Genomic DNA, 25,517 nt, shown 5'->3' on the forward strand with positions numbered 1-25,517 from the left:
TCACATAATAGAGAGAGATGAGGCTGGAGGCCATGGAGAGATGGGGACCTACTCTGGTATGAGAGAAGCACAGTAATTTAATTATCAGTCTGTGAAGGAATACTGTGTTAATAACGGAGCCAAGGCAAGCAAAGAGAGGTCTTGCAATGCCTCCCGGAATCATCAGCACTGTCTTTCAGTTTTAGTAGCTGTCCCGAATCCCAGTACCAATGTTTGTTAGGTCCCTCTAAAAATGGCCCAGTCAGTGAAAGTCTTGGAGATGCGTAATGCCGTTCTGGACCACTGTGGGGCGCTGCAACGTTGCTGTCTGTACGTTTCAATTCCTTTCCTAAACTATGCATCCACACCCATTCCAAAGAAATTCAGTTATTATTGCCCATAATGATACTAATTTTCAAGCTTATGAAATGATTTAGTTCTTTTTTTCTATTTGAGTATTTTTTTCCTATGCACGCCCTTTTATTAGTTTCTTGTAAAACTTTGTCTATGTACACAAAAAGCATATCTCTGTCTCAAATATTGTTAAAAATCTGTCTAAATCTTAGTGAGCATTCATAATATAATAATATTATTATATATTATTATATAATAATAATAATAATACATAATACATAATTCATAATTCATCCACCACATCCAAAATGCTGATTAAATAGCACAACTATTGCACATGTGTGTCTTAGGTTGGCTACAATAAAAGGCCAATTCAAAATATGCATGGGCTTTTGGTATATGTTTTACATTTGGGAGCAAACCATAAGTGTTGCATTTTATATTTTTGTGCAATTTTCACTTTAACGTCTTACAGGAAGTGTAGCTTTCAAGGTGTTTTATGGATTGGATGCTGTGCAGTTTCTGCATAATCACATATTTGTACATTAATACCAACTTAGGTGTGTTTTCAAAGAAAAAAATCTGTGCATTGTGGGTATTTATTTCCTGATTAGACAAAATATATCGCCTGTCTAAGCTAAACTACTACACTGTACAATAGAAACAACATTTTATTTTCAGTCTGGCGACATACTTGTTTTATTGCAGCATACCTCTGTGTAGACATTACATTCCTTTCCACAGGACGGTGAGATATCACTATTTTTCTTTTAATTAGTACAGGCTTTAATCTCATAACACATTAAAAGGGTTATTAGCCATTAAAAAAACACCGACTGCATGTCAATAGTACAAAAATAAATAAAGAAACTCTTTATGTTTGGTTGTTTTGGAGGACAAAGTTAAGACTGTGGGGGGGATGGGATGTTCGGTTTTGTCCATGCTTTCATGGAATGTTTTCTAAATAAAACAGCAGTAATGAAAAGCCCCGAGAAAAGCTGCTGTGAGGAAACTTAAAAAAAAAAAAGACAAAAAAAAGACCATACATGAACTCTTGAGTCAGGAATAGCAGGAGTGAATAAGATAAAAGGCATGCCCACATGCCCACCGTGTGTTTTAATTAACGATTGTCTGCGACTTCTCCTGTTCATGCTGCCGACACATATTTACACAAATCCCAGGTCCTACTCTCTGCACCTGTACATGCCACTAACAAGGCACTGAAAATCCATTAAGACTTGAATCACACAGGAAAGGCTGCAAAAAGTGTGTGCGCCCCCACACGCCCCCCCATTTAAAAACAATATGTACATGAGTTTGAGTTTTTTTGTTTTTTGCTTTAGAAAGTGCACTAAGAACCAGTCAGCATCAGGCGATAAGACAATGGAGCACTACACACACACACACACACACACACACGCACACACACACTTTAAGGTCAACAGTTCAGGGAAACATTTGTATCCCCATGGGGTGTACCGTGCAGGTGTCCCGATAATAACAGACTAGATGAATGGGGTGCCAAAACATCGGAGGCATCGCTGCACGCTGGCGCTGGGCGGCCGGTCGATGCGTTCCAGAGATTTGAGTTGCTCTGCGCTAAGCTCCTCGTAGGCCACCAGGTACTCCCGGTCGAAGGCCTCTGAGAAATGATACGGACTCGAGTGAGACTAACAGAAATAAAACAAATGGAGTAATAAATGGTGGTTATGATGCAGCGTCCGCTCACCGACGTCAATGTTCTCCCGACCCAAGGCCACAAGTGAGAGAAACAATATTTCTCTATAAATACTCCTTGAAGAAATAACAGAATGACAAAATCATATGCAATGTATTGCAAATACTCATTTTTTTTCCACGGTAAATCACATGTGGCGCCCTCTATGGGGTGTGATCAAAATTCATTCATTCATTCACTACCGCCTTTTCCTCACGAGGGTCGTGGGGGTGCTGGAGCCTATCCCAGCTGTCTTCGGGCGAGAGGCGGGGTACACCCTGGACTGGTCGCCAGCCAATCACAGGGCACATATAGACAAACAACCATTCACACTCACATTCATACCTATGGACAATTTGGAGTCGCCAATTAACCTAGCATGTTTTTGGAATGTGTGAGGAAACCGGAGTACCCAGAGAAAACCCACGCATGCACGGGGAGAACATGCAAACTCCACACAGAGATAGCCAAGGGTGGAATTGAACCCTGGTCTCCTAGCTGTGAGGTTTATTAAATTTATTAAATGTCAAAGTGGCCCCTGTATGCTTTAATTTTTTAGTATGTGGCCCTCGGTTGATACACTCCTCCCCTAAATTTACAGTAAGTGTTTTGTGTCATGCATTCAGCTATGTGAGAATCTGACATAATAATAATAATAAAAGCACGGGCAACACAAGAGGGGTGCTCTACGCCCTTCAGGAGTAGAAGAGTGAGCTACAAAAACCAACAGTCCTACTTTTCAACATAAAGAGCGAAGTGTACCTTTGCCGCTTGATGTCCTTTGGACGTCGTTTTATCTCTCGGATCAGCAGGTTGATGGGCCCGTACACATCGTTGGTCTGGATGTTTCGGACAATGGTGTTGAGGAGCGTACGGATTTCCTGGTGGTCCGTCGGCGCCAATGTCCCCTTCTTTTCCACTGAAAAAAAAACAAACAAACACATGGAGAAATTGGCTTGAATGAAACATGAGCCCATTTTCACTCACATAAGGTCCTCCAAAGCAGGTAGAGGGGTTCTCCTGCTTCCTGGTGCAGATTGATGTTGTCCCACAGCAGCTGGATGTACACCTGCTTGCTGTCCTGGGACAGTGACGTCAGGGGAAGCTGCACAGACATTAGCTTTAGTGGTTGAAAGAATGGTAAAAGAGCAATAATGAGGGCTGAGTTATGGATGCATAGAACCTGCGTTCCGTTGTTGCAGTGTTCAGAGGTCAGAATTAAGCCAGGGAGGTGACTGGGAAGGTCTAAACGGCGGAAATACCACACAAGGTTCCAGAAGATGATGGGATGCTGGCTGAGAAACTTGTGGGTGTAAATAACCTGCGGAGGTCATATTCGATCAGTTTGGAAACAATAAAAGGATGAACATGCGTGTGTGTGTGAATGTTTATCACCTGATCTCCTTCATTCTCCAGAAGGGTCTCCAGTTCCTTGCGCAGCACCAATGGGCTAAGGTACGGCACAGACACGGGCTTGGGGTTCGGTCTCGTTGCAGTCATTCCATCCTGCTGGCCATGAACATCAAAGCTTAGGACCATGCATCAAAAAACAGGTTATATTAGTTTCTTTCGAGACCCACCGACACCTCGTGTAGGCTGCAGGGGAGGCTGGTGGTAGAGACACCGTGGCCGGGTCCAAGACATGAGTCCAGGCCCTGCAGTGGGCCGCCGACACTGTTGCTGCGCGTGAGCGACGTGCCACCGCATTTCTTGCCAGACGCCTGGTGCTCCAGCAAGCCCAGCGGGTCTGACTGCACTGGTTCTGGAATCAGGCTAGCGACACAACAGGAAGATGGTGAGTTATTATGTTATGGAGTTATTAATAAAGGTGATTTCCATGAAGATGCACTTTAGTAAGTACCTCTTAGGTGTTCCAGGACAGTTATCCAAAGTCTGTCTCTGTTCCTCTGTGGGGAAATCAACAAGGTCCTGTGTCTTCATATCGCTGGGAGCTGTGGGTTGTCCACTGGTGCTGTGAATACTGTCTCCTGAGGCACTGGGATTCATGTAGAACCTAAATCAAGAATTACAAAACATTACATCTGTTCAAATTTGCCTATTCCCTTTAACTGCTTCACATGGCCCCCCCTCCCCCTATTTATTGTATGTTGTCTTTTATCTTGTATTTTATATTGGTGTTTTTTTTATCTTCTGTACAGCGACCTTGGGTGTCCTGAAAGGCGCTTTTAAATAAAATGTATTATTATTTATTATTATTATTATTAAGCAAAAAATACTCTGATTAACACCTATTCAATTAACAAGCTGAGTCTCCTACAGTGGCTGAGTGTGGGTCAACAAAAGCAAATCAGCTGTGGTGTCTCTAATCAAAGACCATTTCATTAACAACTGTGGCTCTAGGCAAACTCTTAATGATGTTTTATTTTTTTTTGTTTTTTTTAAGCAGCTGTCGCCACCTTCCCATACGCTTTAAAATGTTGCTGTTGGTGTGAAGGTCATGCATGTTATTCTTGCAAAATGTTTGTGCTACTAATGTGAGTAGTTTGTGCCTTACCACTATTACAGCATTGGTTCTGTTGCTGCTGTGTTGTTGCAATATATTTGTTAATAAATAAACATGCTGTTAAGAGCATTATAATTTCACACACCCCAATAAAAAAAAATTACTTGCTACACAGTACCGGCACAAAGTTTGGGGTCACTTGGTTGATTGATTGGTGATTATACTGAATGAGAATGTGAGTCCCAAGTTTTGAGTGGTATCGTATGTAATGAGCCTGTCTCCAATTATCCAATTATTCCAATAAAATCGGCGTCCTCTTTGAAGTTTAGTTAAATAAAATTCCCTGCAATAACTAAAACATTTTAGGGAGTAACAACTGGTGCACATGCGTACCCGGTTGCCGCACGCAAGTCATGAAACTCCACATGCAGCAGGGGTAGAAACGCTGCACGACAGAACGGACAACTCGTGTTAAGATTGGAGTCGTTGGCCGTCCATCCCGCCATGATCTCTTCGTCGTACACCAGCCCCTCGCATGAGCGACACTGGGAGCAGCTGGACATCAGCACCTGTCAGAAGGACGTGGCTGAAATGTAGGTCCACAAAAGAGTTTTTTCTGTAACTCAAACCTCTAGTGCATAGCTCTGGAAGATGCTGGAAGAGGAAGCGTGGTGCGAGGAGCCTTGCTCAGAGTCAGGAGCCCTGCCGGATCGGCCCGGAGTTGCGACTGCAGGTAAATGAAGGATTTGACAACCTCTTAATGTCCGTCGTTAATACTTTGTTTAGATTTACATTTAGAGTCGCTGCCTACGTGTTAGCTGCGTCCCTCTTCCAGTGTCACTGCTGCCGCTGCTGCTGCCGATGCTGGTGCAGCTCTGGTTGAGACCGTTTGCAACCAACCCTGGGATGGTTCCTCTCTCCGGACTGTCATCTACATCCATCAACATGTTTTCATCCAGGTGGGCAGGGAAACCACCTCCAGCTGGAACTTGTTCTTCCTGCAGGACAAATAGAGATTTTATAGAGTAAGAGATGGTGTACACTGGGAATAATCTTTCAGGACACGCACCTCATCGTCAGAGTAGGAGTACGCTGTAGCGACGGCCACCCACATTTTGCTAGCAACATTGGCCGCCTGCTTCATTCCGGACTTGAGCACATCAATCTTAGGCCCAGACAGCAAGTTGTCCATCTTGATGCCTGAGATGGAGTTGATGACAGACCCAAGTGAGCCCCCCTGGGAGGATTTGACAAGTGCCGTCAGTGAAGACGATCTCACAGCTGGACTAGCGGCCTTGCTGGCGGCCGGCTTCGTCTTTGCCGCAAATGTCTTCGAACGGGTGACAGCGGAGGGACTGCGTTTGGGTGTGTCTGCCGGCGACCCCGTCGGAGTTTTCGATGGAGGTGCGGGAAGGCTGGATCTGCGCTCGAGTGGTTGTTTGGACTGCTGGGCATCGGCAGACTCGTGCTGTGGTTGCTTGAGCTCCATGCTGGAGGACTTGATGCTCAGCGGACTTTTCAGGTTCATGTACATTTCGATCTCCTCGGCCAGATTACGGGACACCACCGTGGGCACAGAGCGCGGAGGCTCCTGGCTGGTGACAGACGCCGACTCTTCGCTCTCTGACACCAGGAGGGAAAGAGGATCCGCCCCCACCTCCACCTCGCTTGTTTCAGTACGTTTCCTCTCCCGCTTCTCTGTTGTTTCCTCTTTCTCATCCATTCTTTCTTCAAGTCTATTTCCTTCTTCTGATGCTCTTGCCTCATCAGGTCGATTCCCCACAATCATGCCCCGATCATCTTCTGGCTCTTCCTCCAGGTCCTGGAAGACAGCTTTGGACACACTGCCAGGGGAAAGGATCTGTGCAGTGGAGAGCGCAGCGGCCAGGATGCGGGCGTCTGCGCCAAGCTGGCTGGCCATGTGGTCCACGCCTTTCTCGGAGAGCATCCCGGCCCGCGTTTCAGCGCTAAAGCTGCGGTTGCGCTCCGTGAAGGCTTTCTGCCGCTGCTTTTGAGGCTGAGTTGCCATGTCACCAGCTTCAAGTGAGGCGTCGTCATCGGGGAGAGACACGTTATCGGTCGCGCTTTTTCTTCGGAACAGCTTACCTGTAAATGTGGGGGATTTAAATATACTGTACACATTCGCTGTCGCTTTTGTCATCTCTCTTTGTCTCACCCGATTCTCTGCCAGCATCAAGGCTCCCTGTGGACAGTTTCACTATACTGGGGACAGACGAGGGAGATTCAACAGGACTAGGGAGATCTGCCACTGCAACAGCACAATCCACTGATCCGGGAACATCACCTTCTGATTAAAAAATATACATGACAATTATAACTTCATTGTACATTTTATGAGTGACATAAAATGTGTGGCACCCCTATCTTCCATGTCCCCCTGGTGTGACAATGCAATAGAGGGCTTCACTATATGGATGCAACCAGCAGAGGGCACAATTACTTTGCAACTTTTCTTGCCACATTAAAGCAGGAAGTAAACAGGAAGTTTGGTAATTCAAACAAGGCATTTAGGGCTTGGTTGTTATGAGAATTATCTTTTTTGGGACATACCATTATGTTGTGCTTTAGCTTTGCTTCTCTCATCGGCTGCAGCTGTATGCAACGACTCGGGAAGTTCCTGATGCAGCTCATCCTTGGAGCCGTAGCCGAGATCAGATTGGCTACCTGTGGGTGGCAGACAAACACACACGCAGAGTAAAAGATCGCTTCCACATCATTAATGGACGTGAGATGCGTGTTTGTCAGGTGTTGTACTTGTGTGACAGGGCGTGTCTGCGGTGACGTGCTCCTCCATGTTGACTTCTCCGGAGCTGTCGGCGCTGCAATGGCTCAAACGGTTCAAGGACGGCCCTCCTACAGTAAATCAGAACAATATTGATGAATGATGTCACATTTAGTGCTAACCTGCTAAAGGCTACCCCCACCTGTGGCTTTCTTCCTCGATGAAGATCGGTTAACAGCTTTCTTGAACTGAGCTACCCCACGCAGCACGTTGCGCAGCTTGGTCCACATAAAGAGGCCACTACGGTTTCTGCTCGGCCATGGGCTCTCCAAGACCGCCTACATAGAAAGTGCACATGCTGAGCTTTGGAGCCGTCTGTGTGACATCTGTATCACGCTTTACAATCTACAGGTCAGACCTTATTGTAGTATCCGTATGTGATGGCGTTGGGATGAACGCCGGCTTTCTTCATCTCAACCAGGACTCGCACGGCCATGACGGGAAGTCCCCAAACGCCACAGAGCTGCATGACCACTCTGTAACACACCTGAGAGCCACAGGGGTAACACAAAAATGAACCCGATTTAAAATTTAACCTGCATTTGGACATTTAGATGAGACAAACCTCATCCAACACCTCCACCTCCGTCGTTCTCATCTTCAAAAGAACATTGTACGCCTGTTGCATGGCACGGCTCTTAGACTTGGCCAGGCATAGTGCAGCTGGCAGGCAGATGAACCACAGGCTGTAACAGTGGCTGAATAGACATCGAGCCCATAACTGGGGGTCTGAGTAAAAGCGCTTTGCCATCTTGTAGGCCAGTTTGATCTCCTGTTGGTGGTGGGGGCAGAGATATTGAAATGTTACTTTAAAATGTGAGGGTCATTTGAGGAGGTGTAAGTCCGGGAGTGTTGTCTCCACCTGTTTGGTGCGCTTGGCTAGTAGAGCAGGGCTGCTGGAGAGACTGGCGCCCGCTGTTCCTCTGCTGATTGCGGGCCGTAACTCACGGGGACGGTCAAACAGCTCCATCGTCAGTCTGGGGAAACCTTTGTAACTGGACGGTGAGAGAGAATGCATACCGTAAATCAGGGGTCTCAAACTCAATTTACTTGGGGGCCACTGGAGCTAGGGTCTGGGCAAGACTGGGCCACATCAGGTTTCCCCCCCAAAAAAAATGCATTTATTAAAAACAGAAAAATGAATAAACTTAAATATAACTAAAGCTCTGATAAAACATTCCACAAATATCTTACTTTTTATTTTTCTACACAAAATAAGATGAAAAATAAATAAACAAATCAAGAATAAAGAAAATCAATCAATCAATCATTAATAAATAAATAAATAAAATAAAAACTTAGGAAACCACATGTAGTTGGTGGGTAGACAAATTATTTTTTTCAGATTAAAATGAACAAAGCATTATTAGAGCCCTGTAGACATGACAAAACACGACTATAGTCACATTTATACTCTTTTTATTTACAACATATTGCGCAACTGCAGGGTCTTGAGACACATGCTAACTCGCAAACTAGAGCGCTAGCGACCTAAACGGTAGCCTTCAAGTTATTCCCTTTAAACTTAAATAGCCAAAAACTTATCCTCCCTATCCGTGTGGAAGTGGTAACTATTAACAGTTATTTAACCTTTAACATGAACATTAATCAAACGTAATAATATTTTCTGGGTACATGATACCATACAGCATCCATATCAAACTTGCACGGGCCGCACTAACATTAAACTTTCAAATCAAGTGGGGGGCCTCAAATTAGTGTCCTGCGGGCCACATTTGGTGTTTGAGACCCCTGCCATAAATGCTCCAATTAACGCCTTCATTTTCACCACTGTCCCCTTTAGTCGGCAAGACCAAATAACTGCTGGGGTCTCTACTAAGTGCCGGGTAAAAAAAAAAAAAAGGGCACTAACAGTCATGGCTGCAGGCAACCTCACACTGTCATTGACCCGTCATTAATGCCACAAGACGTGAGTAGCTGCATTTGAAGTATCATAAGTGGTCAGCATCCAACTTTGACATAAAGTGTACATAAAGAATGACATTTCTTGCCTGCTCCATCATTGAGGGTATGCAAGAGTTTGAGTGAGTGCGGTTAGAAAGGAGGCCTCACGTGTATCTTTTGGGCGCCTCATGTCTGTCCTCCGCTGGAGGCTCAGGAGGCATCACGAAGACAGTGTGCTCGCTCTTCTGTGACTCGTCCAGCTCAAGCAGTCTGGTGTCCTCTGATGACTCTCCTTCCACCTGCAACAAGGATCAAAAGATGAGACGCTAAAATCCTCTCAAATGGACGAGGACAAAACATCGGCTGTGGTTGAAAAGCATAAATGTTAATGCAACTTCAATTAAGAGGTGAAAGGGTAATTCATTACAAAGAGACAGATTTGATTACAGAGTAGGCAATTACCTTGGTGCCCTTCTCGGTGATTTTATCAGAGGGAAAAAGCTGCGTGAGGTAGAAAGAGAGCAAAAGGCAAAAGAATGAATCAGAGAAAACCTTGGCTACCGTAGTCTCCCAGCAGATTAAATGTTAATTTTGCAATAAATCTGGAAGAAAACCAAAAGCTTGAATGCGGGAGGAAACCCAGGTCAGACAGAGGAAGCATTAAACAAGAGTGCACAGGACTGGTGTGTCACCTTCTCCACACAGTCGTCGAAAAAGGCCAAACCGGTATCCTTGTCGCTGACAAATGTGCACTCCTCGATGAAGCGGATGAATATTTGGGTCTTGGTGAGCTGCGAGTAGAACTTCTGGTGAGCACGGTCTCTGCTTTTGAGGAAACCTGCAAGAAGTCAGTTTTTTTGCACAGATGATTGAATAGAAAGATCAGAACATTGCAGTCATCAACTCGGCTTGTTTATGTTTATCATTTATATCGGTACAAGTAATTTTCTTATCATTGGAAGAATCTATACTGGTATATAAAATGGCCAACCCTACCAAATAATAAAATGTACAATTAAAAATATAGTTAAAACAATACACAAAAAGTTTGGATGGATTGGATGTCAATTGTGTGAGCAACCACAACTCTAGTCAAATTTTAGCTTGTTAGCTTCCTTCGTTGTGAGTGAGCGATAGTAATTAAAAAGAGCAGTGTTAGGACAGCTGGAAATAATGTTGCAGCATTCATTTTTATTGCAAATGTTGTATCCAAAATCAGAGAAGGCATTTGAAGAAGTGAGCTGTACGCCCTCTGAACGAGTTGTATACATTCCGGAAATAATGTTCCACAAGCAGACCAGTCACAGCCTTTATGGTCTGCGTCCCGGCAGCATGGTGGTTTGCAGGGAAAGGAGCGAGCCAATTTAGCATTTTCAGTTTCAGTTTCAGAGACCGACCTGAACTTGAAACTGAACTGGCTAAATGCAACAAAATGCGTAGCAGAGAGCAGTAAAGCGAAATATCGTATTCAAGTGTCAAAAGTATGTACCGCGCACAAATATTTTCTACAAGGTGGCAAGTGTGATAGAATACAATCAACAGCAGTCCTTATTTTAGCCTAGAAAAATGGTCATTGATTTTCTAAAACACTTCAGCTAATTCAAGTCCGTACATGTAGGAAAATCATTAGACTGCACTTTCACAAAATCACTACTAGTACATCAAGACTGCCTTGACGGACACGTCTGTTTTACCTTGCAGGTCGTAGAGGGAGTCGGCGGCCGTAGCCTTCTCCGACGGGGCCTGGGTGATGGGTTTGAGGTAGGAGCGGTAGCCCTTCAGAATGGAAGCCATGAAGCGCAGGAAGGCCTCCTGGATTTCCATCTCCAGGGCTGTCTTCTTCTTGTGCCAGGTGAAGTCGGCCTCGATGGGGGTCATGTCCACTGCCGAGCCCGTCTGTGTTGTTGGACGGACTGAAACTGCAAAGCAAATTTGAGCTATTTATGTGTTAATGCAAACCGGTGCAAGTTTTATAATCTGAGAGGTGAACGGTTATTTGTACCCGTGGCCAGCTGGTGGTGCAGGTTGCTCAGCGTGTTGACGAGGCTCTTGCAGGGCTTCTTCGGGAGGTTCTTCCAGTTATTGTGCTTCTTCTCGTCTGACCTGTAGCATACCATATAAAAAGTTGTACAGCAATTTCACACGGGCAGATTCGGAATAAGCAAGTGGCGACATACAAGTAGATGGTGTTGGTGTCCAGATCCACGCAGACCACATCCGGTGGCGGGTCATAGAGGTCAAAATAGCGAGAGTCCACGCCCACAATGAAAGGAAGAGGAGCATTGAGAACCCCCGCCAGGGACAGGGGGCACAGTGGGATGTATGGACACTGCCACTGGAAGGGGAAGATCATCTGAAGATGGGACGAGAAGGATTAGTCAGACCGAAAGGTTCTCCTCATTGCAGAATTTTCCATTCTTTTCGAGGCTACTCACTGCCACCACAGCCTCTGCCACGCCTGTGAGCACCGCCGGCCGGAGTGAGTGAAGCAAGATCTTGCTCTCCAGCAACACAAAGTGGAGAAGTGTGGCGCAGTTCTCGGAGCCCAGATTCATCAAGAGGGTGCTGTAGTCCGCTCCACTGATGTGGGGGGGAACAATAGTGTGGTGACACAATGGAAAAAAAGAGTACAGACATCTCTCTGCAAAAATGTGTACACACAGGCATACTGCACCCCAGCCTAAAAACATGCATGTTGGATTCATTGTAGACCATAAATTAACCATATGTGTGAATGTGAATGGTTGTCTTCATGCTTGTGGTGCCTAAGACGAGACTTAAGACCAGGGGGGACCGAGCCTTTTCTGTGGTTGCCCCCAAACTATGGAACTCTCTCCCCTCCCAAGTAAAAAAGGCCCCCAAAAGTGTCGTCTTAAAACCCACTTTTATTCTCTGGCTTTTAAGTCTGAGTGAGTCGTATGGTCCTGTGTCTTTTAGTTCTTAGTTTTTATTGTAATTGGTTTTATTTTTTTATACTTTTATTGCTTTGTTTCTTGGTTTTAATATTTTAATATCTATTTTATTTCTTAAATGATCTTTTAGTTTTGGATACTTTTCATTTTTACTAGTCTGTGCAGCACTTTGGAAACTCTGTTTATAAAATGTGCTATATAAATAAAGTGGATTGGATTGGATGCGTCCTGGGACTGTGGACCAGTTCAGTGTGCACCCCTCCTCTTGCCCAAGTCAGCTATATATATATATATATATTTTTTGATATATTTTGGTTTGTATTGTAATAAGTTATTGGTGTAACATGTCATTTCTCGCTATATTATGCCTTTTGCTAAATTTTCCACAATTTTGAATAAAAAAAAATCTACAATTATAGCATAGCATATACAGCAAAGTTCTCAGTCATATTCAAGGGTAATTCAAGGACTGCTGGCTTTTATTTCTTAGCTCTGAAATCAGCCAGTAACACACTACTATTTGTTGTGAGCAAACATGTTATGGTACTTTGGTGAATAATTGTTTATCCCTCATGAATAAGACTCTCCAGCATTACCTGAGGGGTAAAGGTGTCGACACAGGCTGGGAAAGGATCAAGGTGTCGTGTGCAGAGAGCTTCAAGAAATAAAAAAAAAAAAAATAGGGACGTCAAAGGCATGGATGATTGATTAGAAAGGAGGATTGGGCCACTCACTTGGACCAGGATTCGCGGCCTTTGCGGTGAAGGAAAGGACACATTGTGCAAGAAGTGTGAAATATGCCTGTGGAATAAATAGTATAGTAAATTTTTGATTGAAAACTCCAAGTCTGTGCAAAAGAACAAGTTTGGTTTACTTTTCAATGGGGAGCGGGTGCGGGCCAGAGACGGACAGCTTGTAGAGGAACATGAGGAACTTGCGGAAGGACTCAAAGAACGGCCAACGGGAGAGCAAGCAGATGCATTTGTTGGTGTTCACAGCCCTGTTGGGGATCATTTTCTTCTCTACGGTGGTGAGCAGGCCCAGGTGGATCTTCTGCTTCTCGCTCAGCAGCTCCACAGGGTATGGCTCGTAGAATTGAATGGCCGAACCGTACACCTGATGCAGTTACAGAGTCTCACCAAAAACAAGAATGGTTTGGTATTGGAAGAAATGAAAATTGATGGCTTACCTTTTCACCGGAACTGATGGTCAGGACAAAAGTGGAGAAGATGGGGAGAGGGTCTCGGGTGTTAGGCGCCCAGCACTCAATTTTGGCGCCCATGGGCAAGCAGAAGAGAGGAACGGACTCTGACAAGGGGAAAGACTCGTAGTCTTCCTCTGGGTAGCGAAAGATGAGGCCTGGAGATAAAAGTTACAGCAGTGTTAATGCTGGCTGAGCAGTCTTGCTGCCATTACAACATTGGTTCTGTTGCTGCTGTGCTGTTCAGAAATAACATCCTGCCTCCTGTTAGCGCCTGTTTCCATTCAATGCCCAATCCTCTCTGGTTTACGTAAAAATAAACGCCAAAAACAGTCATAAATAGACAATTAATTACAAACATTGGTATAGGTTCAGGTTAACATAGTAGCCTTGACTCACCAGCTTTATAAGTGATGGAGTTTGATGCCGACACTGACTTCTTATAGCACAGAAACACACTGGAGCCCCACTGAAAGACAACACACCTCTTCATAGAAATGCCCCTAAATTACGTATGCTGGTGTAAAACAAACCCAAGTGACTCACCATGCCACAGTTGAGGTTCTTGTCCACCTTGCAGAACGTATGCGGCGGCGTCTCGCCTTTGCTGGTGACGATGACGCAGATGTCGGTCACCGCCAGGGAGTTCTGGGGCTGGACGGGCGGCGCGCGGCGGAAGGTGATGAAGATGCGCTGTGAGGTGGCGGAGCTGTTGTTGACATTGGCGCAGCGGCCGTACGGGGTGGCCTGGATGACCTCGCAACCCTGAATGAGGCGCTCCTTGCCCTCGTAGAGAACGCTGATGTGATGGAGAAGCAGACGTACTGATGCACATTTGGGAACTACAGGGAACCTTATTCCATTTACTTGTTGCATTTAGTGTAGTTAGTAGTTATTGCAACTAACCTACTTACTTGGCAGTACACATTCCTCCTGTTTATTTTCTGTTTTCATTTCTACGTCAAGAAACGAGTTGGGGCCTAAATTAATTGTCACCACAATAAATATCTGCCATGACCTGTGAATTTGTTAATTATGCCTATTCTTTCTTCAGGACGCAATAATAATTTGTCATCTTCGGGCCTAGTTTCTCATGCTCTGTTTCACAATATCATACTGCATGTTGGAATTCATAAGAACCGCAGCTCCCCAGTGCCAGCAGCACTCATGTCAGCCCACGCTTCACTGCAGACACAATTATCTTGCTACTCAATTGAGTTGTCAGCGACTTATAATAATGGTTGCCAGTGGAGAGTGCTGTATTTATAATGCCACGGAAGCTGTACACTGACTACTCAAAAGTACTAAAGTATATCCAGTTATGCCCCTTGAGAAGATATACGGTAATAAAAAAATGTTTACTAAAATTTTTTGGAATATAGTCATTTTGGGGTGGCACGGCGGTTGAGTGGTTAGCGCGCAGACCTCACAGCTAGGAGACCAGGGTTCAATTCCACCCTCGGCCATCTCTGTGTGGAGTTTGCATGTTCTCCCCGTGCATGTGTGGGTTTTCTCCGGGTACTCCGGTTTCCTCCCACATTCCAAAAACATGCCAGGTTAATTGGCAACTCCAAACTGTCCATAGGTATGAATGTGAGTGTGAATGGTTGTTTGTCTATATGTGCCCTGTGATTGGCTGGCGACCAGTCCATTTTGGTTTGTATTGTAATTAGTTATTGGTGCAACGTTTCAGTCATTTCTCGCTATATTATGCCTTTTGCTAAATTTACCCCGCCTCTGGCCGAAGACAGCTGGGATAGGCTCCAGCACCCCCTGCGACCCTCGTGAGGATAAGCGGTAGAAAATGAATGAATGAATAGTCATTTTGGTGACAGTGTATGTGCCATCTTGGAGAACACACTAAGTAATTTATCTGCAACAAATAAGACACCAACATCCTGTGCTGTCACCACCAGTGTAAAAATTAGCTCAAGCATGACGATGCAAGTTTGACGCTTGCTAAGCAGCCTTCCCCGTTCATGTGGAAGTGTGATGTGACATACAGACATCTGCATTGATGTTGTGAATGCAGTAAATGGATACTGTTCTGAAACTCACCCGACGTCTATGAGAGGCGGCTTCCCTCGTGTCCTTTTGTAGCACAGGAAGAGCTCAGGACTCTTCAGGCTGCCGTGGTTCAGGTTGGCCGGTTGGCCGCTGGGGGTGCTATCGATGCAGGTGAAGCCCTCGGGCACCGCTTCGCCCGCCGACTTGTTGATGACTGCCAAGTCAGTGATGGGCGCTTTGGGCCCGCTCGACTTGGCCTCTGAGAGGTCATGCTCCAGTGGTGCCGACTTGTCCGTTAGACCGGCCACCACAAAATAGTCGGTGACGCGGTGACCCTTGTCCTCGATCATGGCTCGATGCACACTTTAAGGGTAAAAAAAAAAAAAGACAATTGCTTTAGTGCAGTATTTCCCAAAAACTAGTTATAGCCACATATCATTTCATTTGTACATGTACCTCCTACCCCTGCACACATAAATATTTTTTAATTCTCATTAACTTGAAATTCAACATGATTAATTGTTTTTTTTGAGCACCGATACATAGATAATAAAGCTGAGTGATATGGACCAAAAACTGATATCCTGATATATTTAGTTTGAATATCGATATACAGTATATCCCAATATTTTTCCCACAAAGTGAGTTTAGACAAAATCAAAGTCAAATATGCATGTCAAATTGTTTTATTAAAATAAATACTCAACATGAGTATGTTTATTTTAAAGCTCAGATGGATGTTGGGATCCTTTCTTTTGAATGGGTTGAACTTGATCTTTACTTTTGTCCACTTGAAATCGCTATGATTTCATATAATAATTTGATTTTTAAAAAATTTAAAATTTTAATTGAAACAAGTTGCAATATAAAGCATTATCCAAAGCACAACAGTATAGCCATAAAATCTAATTTTCCCACTCTCTCATCCTGACACGACAGATTTTCACACTGCGGGGATTGGATAACCAATATAAATCAAATATTCAAGAACAAATATTCAAAAACACTCTTAATGCACAACGTGTGGACTATAGGAGACTCATCACTTAAATGACACTCTGACCAAACTGCTACCAGCGCTGAGAGGAGCATAAGCGACATCGAGCCTATGTTAGGCACATACGTATGGCCAATGATCATATTAGTGCATATAAAAAGGGACACCACATAATTGGACTAATTTAGTTGATGGAAAGGTACTGACTGTAGCCAAACTGTGACTTTTTATGGAACCAAATCCTGCACGATGAGAGCAGGATGGACTAAACATGCCAGCGAACACAAAGAATGACGGAAACAGCGACAGAAGAAGATAATAAAGAACACAATAAAAAGCAAGAAGAACCTTTTAAAGGACTATTGGTTTATCAGTGCACTGTACTGTTCCAAACATGTCAGCAGAGTCCTGGGAGAGCCTTGGAGAGCAGAGGAATGCCTGGAAATTCTGCCAAGGGCATAAATCTAGCAGTCCCCTTCGTTTTAAATAAGGATAGCTTGGGACAAGTTAAGACTGTGGAGACAAACTGGATTGCTGTTTCTCCTGTTGGTGTCAAGTGTGTGGCCATGCTGGTGCAGCAGTTTTTTATGGGAACAAAACCTGACATGGTGCAAAAAAAAAAAAAAAAAGTGAGCAAGTTCAGTTTTTCCAGTGGTGAGTCAAAGGAGTGAGGAACTAAAGTATTTAAATACTCATAACCTGAATGAGCTGCCCTGGAAGTACTGACGCATTAACATTATTATTATTATTTCTGCTGCATGTAAACTGACACACGGTCCCCTATTACGGTGAATATGAACAATAGTGAAAAAAAACAGTGGCAGTCCATCTCCCATGCAGCCCACCACCAAGGGGAAACCCTGCAATGCAGCTCGCTTCGTAGGCATGAACATGTTCAAACCAGACTAAAGGTCTCACACTCAAACAATAAACGTTTAGCCTCAACAACAAAAAAATCAACGCAACAATTTCCATTAGTCTTTCTTAGTTATGACAACTTAATTTGAAATTGCTTTGAACCAACAAACAATATTGCACATTGCACAAATTAGCTTTTCCTCTTCACTCAAAGCTTATTTTAATTAATGCTTACTGAATAATTGTTGTCAAAGGGACAAGTTTTTAAGTTCGTAACTCAAAAAAATATGTTAAGCCAACTGACTTAATCATTTTATTCAAAGTAGTTTAATTTGTTGTCTACTTAATTATAATAACAATGCACACAACTTTTTAAGTAGCAGTAACTTTATATATATATATATATACTATATATATGTTACCAAGCTAATTTTATTAAGTCATGGCAACTTGAATTTTGTTTTAAGCTTACCAACAATAAAATTTGAGTGTATGACATGCAAAATTAAGTTCATAGAATAGCCAACATTATTATTTGAACATAACTTAAAAATAAAGTTAGCAACTTGGAAATCTTGGTTTATCTAAATCAATTACATTTTTTTACATTGCATTTATGTATTAAATCAAGTGGTGTCAACAGATACTCTGAATTACTTTTTAGAGTGCAAAAGCACAAAAGCCTCCTTTTTCATTGCTGCAACAACAATTTGACTACAGCTTCATTCTTTCGTTGCATCTTATCAGATTGAAAGTTATTTATTCATTCAAGTCTCAAACAGGGCGCCGTGCCTGTGTGAATGAGCCGTCTAAGACTGCTTTGAAGTTTCCCTGCCCAGCCAAGAGTCCAGGTAGTTGGAAAAGTGCCCAGAATACGCCACACATTCCTTAATCCCCGCCTTACAACAATGTCAGGAAAAAGCTCTGCTCTGGTTAAAAAGAGGATGGAGTGAAACGGTATTGGTTCGCTTGGAATTCATGCCTATTTTCCTCATTACGGCGATTCACTAGAGCACTCTTGAAACGGTCTCCACGGTTACACCCCAGTGGTCATACCAGGATTCAAGTAGAGAACAACACAATTTCAAAACACTACAATAACATAGAATATACTATAATGGAGTATATAGCATTTAAGGTTGAATGAAGTATTTTTGTGATAGTACCCCCTCAATTCCGGCCTCCCACACGCCCCTGGGCGTCCACACAAATGACTCTTTGTGAGGAGCCCTGATAGACAGGCATTGACGCTGCCATGGCGACCGAGCCCCAACAATGCCAGGCTGCCTCGACCTCGGCGCTGTAGCAGAAAAAAGCTATTCTTTTAAAGAGAGCTGAATAAATAAAAAAGATATGTTATACTATCCATTCTCATGACTGACTATCTCCTTTGGAAAAAATAAATAACACAGCACAGGACATTTGAGCCTTTAAGACAAAAGGGCTGTAACGTAACAGTAAATAAATGACAGTATATTTCCTCCCAAGTCTGGTGTTGTAACTCGAACCCCCCCTTCCCCGCTCTGCCGCTCCCTTCCCCGAGTGAAAACCTGTTACTCTTGTGGCCGGACGATCAAGTGTCATGTTCTTTGTCTGGAGGGTCAACCTACGTCGCCATATGTCATTAGGCAGAGAAAACGCCGCTATAATTTCTAGTCAGCATTTCTACTTTCCCATACAGATCACATTGTGACTGTACTTTAGAACTTTTAGCACTGTAGCTCACATAGCTATGCTAGTGTTGCTAATCCTTAATGTTCCAGTATGTAGATGTATGTGATACACGCCATACTGGAGCAGCTATTACATTGAACCAGTGCATGTGTCGAAAGTGGATAAAGTGCACTGTGGGAGACAGGCATGGATAAAAACAGCTCATTACCATTAAAGCTACAGACACAATAAACGACGTGTCCTTTTAAACTGTAAATTCCAGCATCAAGGTTAGTTTTTGGACAAAATATTTCCAACTCTGAGACTTAAAATTGTTTAAAAAAGACCTTTAATGTAGTTTACATAAGTGCAATTAACTGGTGATAACTTCCTGTAAGCTAAGCCTCAGACGTTTAAGGGAAAGGTGGAAATTCTTGCCACGACGCTGGTCTTAACTTGCTTCATGACCCAGAGGGAAACTCTGGGCTGGCTGCCATATTTAAACTCTGGTTTTGTGTGTTTATCTATATGTGGCAATATGTCAAGCAAGACTGGGGTAAACAGTAAGTAGATGTCATTGAATTGGTCCCCAGCACACACAAACTATGATGTCATTGTTTTCACACAAAAGCAGCCAGTGTGTGTATGTGTATGTGTGTGTATATGTGTAAAACACTCACATCCACTCACAGCAGCTGAGCGTGACATTCGCCACTGTCATCCATTCACCCTAACAAGCCACACATCACAAACAGTTACATCACTAACCCGCCTTGCCGCTTGTTATTGTCAAATGACGGACTTTTTCCAGTAATATGAAAAAATAATTCTTAGAATATTACAGATTTTGTCTTGGAAAATTGAACATTTTATTCTTTAAACACAAAGACATTAATCTCAGAAAATTAGGTTTTTCTTGCAATGTTTTACAATTTTATATATAATTTTTTTATTATTTATTTTATATATTATTATATTATTAATTACTGTATTTTAAAATAAAACTATTTGAAAATAAAATTATTTTAAAAATACAGTTTTTTCTTGTAATATTCCAACTTTAGAACATAAATAGAACAGAACATTAGGACTTGTAACCGTCTTGGAGAAGTACAACTTTCTTCTTGTAATACTGAGCGACAGATCCCCCCCCCCCCAATGATTTACTGGAAAATGTGCCCATCCAATAAGTTGCCTTGTCTTCGGTTCCATTGTCTTTTGCATAATCATTTTCATTTTCTGAATATCGAGAATGTTTGATAGCAAACACAAACTGGAGGTAATACATGAACTGTGTGTACCATGAACGTTTTTTTTCACTAACATACTACTGAGGTTGTGTACACAGCTATTGAGGGATTATTTGTTTAACTTTATTGCCAATATTGAATTGAATTGTGGAATGACGAATGATTGAAATTATTTTGATGACCTGTAAACGTAGAAACGGTGAATGTGAAATACTAATCACTAGTATTTAGCATAGTACTTGCAAGGTTTACCAGTTAGATTTTATATGTTTTCCTGTTTTATTTTACATGTTGGCACCCCTGCTTTACGACATTGTTTAAGTTCTTCTTGTAATATTTTACAAGTAGAAACAACCTTTTTCTTGTCACATTACAACTTTTTTGCTTGAAATATTCCAACTTGGTTCTTAGAATCACTATATATACAACTTTTTTTTTTTTAAAAACTAATTTGTCATCAACAAATTCCAACTTTTCCGAGGTGTCAATCACTTATGGAGCTGAGGTGCTTTGCTTCCCCTTGAGGAGAGGTGTGGTTTTCGCAGGAGACAAAGTCAAATTGAAGCTCGTCATTTGACCTGAAGCTAAACGGCGGCCACCCCGTGTGTTTGCCATGAATATAAAAAAAAGGGAGCACAGGTGTTGGAGAGCGTAGATAAGTTGGTGGTATTATTGCAGCAACGGCAACACTGCTCTGCTTTTATACTATGGCAAGACGTAAAATGCAACCTTGCTATAAAACGTGACACACCACTGCTGTAAATGCACATTTTGCAATCACCCCATTTATATTAAAAAAAAACATTCTACAGGTCCGCCTTTCACTGAGTATGTAAGTAAAGACGCATTTCAAAGAGAAAGTGGACCGAAGTAAGCAGAATGGGCAGAAACGTGACAAGACAGGACCACGCCTGGGGAGACTGGGCATTCTTTCCACTGGAAGGAAGCAAAGGTAAACTCATTGGCTTTGCTAGCTAGCTTTTAGCCTGGGCCAATCCCAGCTAAGACACAGACGCTCGAGTCCAAGGGTCAGAAGTAAAGAAATGGGTAAACATGAACAGATGAAAGTATATGAAAGTATACTACATGACCCATTTTAGGACATCACGCCACCAGCCCCCATACATACTACACACATGCATATACAACATGGAGTTGTTTGTTTATTATTAGCCTGTTTATTCTACTTTTTTGAATGCTTCTACTGTAGAGCCAAATGTTACAGTATGTTGAAGAACTACTATATTGAACTAGCCGAGTGCACTGACACGTGAAAAGCTGTTCATAAGTCAGCTGACTGACGTCTGTGGTCCAATAACAGAATCCTTGGCACGCGGAGTGTTGTTCATCTGCCTGACCTTTTTCCCTACTTTCTTTCCTTCTCCGTCATCTGACGTGTTTTTTTTTTTTTGTTTTTTTTTGCCTGGTAAACTTGCAACAATGCAGCTATGACGGACAAAAAGTTTGTTTCTGCTTGCACTTGACTGCTGATGCAACTCTCCTAGAGTTACAGGAGGTGCACGCTCTGCTCCAATTGTGCTGCCATTCCAGGTCACAACACACCTCGTACACAAGAGAAGAGGAGACATTGCAGCCATGACATGCCAAATGGTTGACGATACACCTTGGTGGATGTGTTTGGCTATATTGGTACAAAAATGGGAAAATATCAAACAAAGTAAAGAGTACCAGAAGTAAAGAGACCGGCCTGAATTAATTTTACTCATGGCAAAATCTGTCTAGCTTGAAAGCTAACGTTAGCCGCTACAAACAGTTCAAGGATTATTCCTCTCTTGCTTAAAAAACACTAGACAAGAAGTCGTATATATGTCGCTGGTCATGGGTTGGGTTGCATTGTGGAGGGGTTTCAGCCTGGCATTGCATTGTAATACAGTAAACCTCGGATATATTGGATTCAATTGTTCCCACTGGTTTTGTCCGATATAAGCAAAATCTGTTATATGCGTATACCGGAAAATGTCCGTTTTACGCATATATCGGATTTATATCCGATATATGCGTAAATCGGATTTTATCCGTTATAAAAAGGCACTTCCTTGACTATGTTTCCAATGTACCTGAACTGGGCAATGAAAAGAGACGTAAGGTAATGAGAATTTAACTTTATTGGACTCTGAGCATAACAAATTGTTACTTAAGCTAGGCCCTGTTACGCCCGTCAGGCCTACGTTATTTCCAATAGTGAGGTTAAGATCTCATTCACTGCTGTGCTAGTATTATTGACGTGACTCACTTTTATATTTGTCCTAAATCTGGAGCCAGGAGAAAGACACGATGCGGCCATCCGATATATGCGAGGGAAATTGGAACGGGACTGGAGATTTTGTCCGAAATAGGCGAAATCCGTTATAAAAAATCTGATATATGCAATGAATTTTTATTGGAAATGCATTACAGAAAAATTGGTTCTTTTTTATCTGTCTGTTGTGAGCGAATTTCCGATATATCCGAGTCCGATATATCCGAGGTTTACTGTACTTCTGCACAATCACAACCTACTGACGAAAATGATGGCTACCATGTCACTAAATTGCCACCACGTACACGTATTTGGTCACCGCAGTCCTATTAATAAGACACCCACTTAACCCTTTATATTCCAATACATCATCACTAATATGTTTACTAATACGACTTTCATTTCTGCTAGTAATTTGGAGCATTAGTTACCAACTTCCACCAGTTTGTTGGTGTTCAGCCCATTGTAACAAGTATGAATAGATCAGCTCTTTGATTGTGTGTTGATCTGACAAATCTCAAGTAAATTTGATCACACAAATCCGAGGTGAAACTCCACTCGTCTGCATGGCAGATACGTCACTTTTGTTGACCGTTTCTATTTAACTGCCGAATGAATGCATGATGCGAGAAACACTTCACTTTTATTGCGCACCCCTACTGACAAAAATTATAGTTACCATGTTACTAAATTGCCAACACGTACACGTAGTTGGTCACCACAGTCCTATTAATAAGCCAAATGTAACAAGCATGAATAGATCAGCTCTGTGATTGTGTGTTGATCTGACAAATCTCAAGTAAATTTGATCAAATGTAGAATTACTACAGCTTGGGCTTGGACATTAACTGCGGAAGCTGTTCGTCAATAAAGCGCTTAATCTGAGCTTCCAATCCGCCATATTACTATATTGTCATTCACAGTAGCGATGCCATAGCTCACAGTCTGATTGGCTTCTGTCTGCACTATTCTCATGAGACAGCTTTTCATGTTTTAATCTCATGACACCTTTAATGTACATTAATTTGTACTTCATTTGACACTAAGATCAGATAAGAGGTTAGGACATTTGAAATCCCTGTTGTACTGCATCCAATAGGGGTGTCACTGTAGGATTTTCAGGATGGAACATTGGAACAGGGAAAGGACGTGTGCCTTGAACTACACGTCTGCTTGATAAACAGATACAGTGCACTTCCATTATTAAAATCTCCTGTTTCAGAACACTTGGCTCTACCTGTGAAATATGAAATACATAAACAGACAATTGGCAAGTGGATAAGACAAAAGGAGTGTGCCACTGGGCTGGAACTCTTAATGCTGCACTTTCATTTATTTAAAAATAAACTACTAATTAACCGTGTTCAAACTGTTCCTGTTTCATTTGTCTGTATCATTGCATTTTCCTAAGAAATTAAACAAATGTTATTTACTTAACAATTAGCGGCTACAAATCATTAAAGCTCATCCAGCCCAGCTTGTACGGTTCCTTGTACCTTTTTCGACGCAATTGTCGATGTGCCTGAAATCGAAACCAAGCGGATTTTTAACATAAGGCAGTTGTTTTCCTTTCATTTGTGCATATTTTTTAATTTTGATTATCCTGTTTTTATATGATTTTATAGCGACGGGAGCATTGTGGATGGTTCTGAGCTGTAATTCAGGCATTTGCCTGTCAGTTACAACCGCCAGATCAAGTAGAAAAGTTGCCAAGCCACGTCGGCCACATTGAAGCGTGGGGTGCTGTCGGGAGACGCCGATTTGTGTCATTCCATTTTAATGATGTGTCACTCAGCACATGAGGAAGGTCATGATACTACAACACATGTCGACATATACATGACAATTTTCTGTACATACAGACTGTGGATGTTGGCATTAACTTAAGCATGTTCATAATAATAACAGTAATAATGACAATGATGATAATCATTAGAACACCACAACAGTGGACCCGGAATTGATGATTTGTTCGACATAGGTGGGTTGTCGACATAAGCGGGACCCATTAAGTAGATTCCACCATACAGTACTGTCTTGTAGATTTTGCTCAGGGGTGTACATACTGCATATAACCAAAATGTCACACCAAACAAGAAGCTCCACTATTGCAATGGAATTGGAATGGAATGGACTCAACTATTTACAACTCATAGTAGCAGAAGAGGTTTAAGTCTTGCACACTAACCTCCCACATAATCACTTGTAATTCTACCTGCAGGACTAACAACACCTGCAAGTCAAGCCGGACTACATGAGGCCAAAATCGGATTAATCATGCGTCAAGGTGGGCCTGGGTGGAAGAAAGGGAAGATGGAGAAATAGGTGGCGGACTAAGGGTGTTTTTATTTAATATTTTCACCTGTTGCTACACCAAAGCACATAAATTAAGGCAAGTACGACATTGTAAGAAAATGCACAACATTGCTGATAGCGGGACAACAAATGTCCACTTGCGCGCATCGAATCCTGTTTTTTTTTGTGGAAAAGAAGCTAAAGTAGCCTCACGTGTTGTTAAATGGTGGTTAGTTAATAACATTGTTCGAGTCTTAGCAAACAAAAAGTGAGTACTTACCGGCTGTTTACACCGCCGTGAGGGACAATGTTGACATGTAAGCAACTTGCTGTGTTTAGCCCGCCTTGCTAACTTGTGTTTGGCGCAAAATGAGGAAGACAACTGTAAAACTTCGCTTACTTAACTTAGTTCGCCATACTTTTCAACCGTGCGTCTCGCTAAAGGCCGGCGCCATGTTTCGTCATGTTTGTTGGTTGGTTGGTTGGTTAGTTAGTGTGCTTTCTTCCTCAAGTTGAGCAAGTCAGGACGGAACCGCCCAGAGTCGATACAACTGACAAGGACTGACAAGTTAGCTATTAGCCATTACGCTACGCCTCTTTCGGTTTGGTTTCAAAATAAAGTGCACGTAACGGAAAAGGTGGTTTTCTGTACTTGTAACCCAATATCGTTACAAGTTATTTAGTGACATGTACAACGGTTCAGCTTCTTTTATTTTCCTTCGAAGACAGCGGGTGTCCAATGTCTGGTCCAGAGGCAATTTATAGCTCATTAAAGATAAAGGATAAGGAAAAATATTCCAAACATCAGTTCTACAAGAAACCAGTTACACAGGGTCATCCAAAGTCCGGCCTAGGGGCAATT

The 25,517-nt window shown here is 42.6% G+C and overlaps 2 protein-coding genes across 3 annotated transcripts in view; one reads left to right on the forward strand and one right to left on the reverse strand.

Annotated features, from left to right (window-relative positions):
- Nucleotides 1–1,002: 1,002 nt before the first annotated feature.
- On the reverse strand, nucleotides 1,003–25,197 carry dennd4c (DENN/MADD domain containing 4C). Of its 2 annotated transcripts, XM_058067185.2 has the most exons (34): nucleotides 24,936–25,197; nucleotides 15,394–15,705; nucleotides 13,882–14,134; nucleotides 13,735–13,804; nucleotides 13,324–13,493; nucleotides 13,009–13,250; nucleotides 12,869–12,935; nucleotides 12,731–12,789; nucleotides 11,658–11,802; nucleotides 11,400–11,575; nucleotides 11,225–11,325; nucleotides 10,917–11,141; nucleotides 9,915–10,060; nucleotides 9,685–9,723; nucleotides 9,391–9,521; nucleotides 8,180–8,312; nucleotides 7,883–8,089; nucleotides 7,676–7,804; nucleotides 7,460–7,595; nucleotides 7,290–7,388; nucleotides 7,086–7,199; nucleotides 6,691–6,822; nucleotides 5,584–6,620; nucleotides 5,326–5,512; nucleotides 5,144–5,241; nucleotides 4,908–5,083; nucleotides 3,912–4,064; nucleotides 3,631–3,823; nucleotides 3,446–3,556; nucleotides 3,234–3,371; nucleotides 3,038–3,155; nucleotides 2,813–2,969; nucleotides 2,063–2,127; nucleotides 1,003–1,975 (listed from the first exon to the last, which is right to left on the reverse strand). In XM_058067185.2, the coding sequence occupies exons 2-34, from the start codon at nucleotides 15,690–15,692 to the stop codon at nucleotides 1,839–1,841; spliced, it is 5,643 nt and encodes a 1,880-aa protein (XP_057923168.2). In that variant the 5' UTR covers nucleotides 15,693–15,705; nucleotides 24,936–25,197; the 3' UTR covers nucleotides 1,003–1,838. The 2 variants fall into 2 exon arrangements, with proteins under 2 accessions (XP_057923168.2, XP_057923169.2); XM_058067186.2 differs by lacking the exon at nucleotides 9,685–9,723.
- The window catches only part of LOC131126257 (carbohydrate sulfotransferase 12-like), a 138,992-nt gene continuing 130,922 nt past the window's right edge, over nucleotides 17,448–25,517 (forward strand). Inside the window, exon 1 of the mRNA XM_078795812.1 lies at nucleotides 17,448–17,451. The gene's annotated coding sequence lies outside the window, so the exon portion shown is untranslated. The remainder of the gene's footprint in view (nucleotides 17,452–25,517) is intronic.

Source organism: Doryrhamphus excisus, linkage group LG2 (assembly GCF_037039965.1).
Source record: "Doryrhamphus excisus strain RoL-2023G ecotype Guam linkage group LG2, RoL_Dexc_Guam_v1.1, whole genome shotgun sequence".
Taxonomy (NCBI): domain Eukaryota; kingdom Metazoa; phylum Chordata; class Actinopteri; order Syngnathiformes; family Syngnathidae; genus Doryrhamphus; species Doryrhamphus excisus.

Excerpts from the sequence above, each read along its gene's own strand:
- dennd4c (XM_058067185.2), bottom strand. The coding sequence starts at position 15,692 with ATGATCGAGGACAAGGGTCACCGCGTCACCGACTATTTTGTGGTGGCC. Across the intron at positions 11,803-12,730 it reads TCGACACCTTTACCCCTCAG|TGGAGCGGACTACAGCACCC; the intron begins GTAATGCTGGAG and ends CCCCCACATCAG. Across the intron at positions 4,065-4,907 it reads GACTTGCGTGCGGCAACCGG|GTTCTACATGAATCCCAGTG; the intron begins GTACGCATGTGC and ends TTCTTGATTTAG.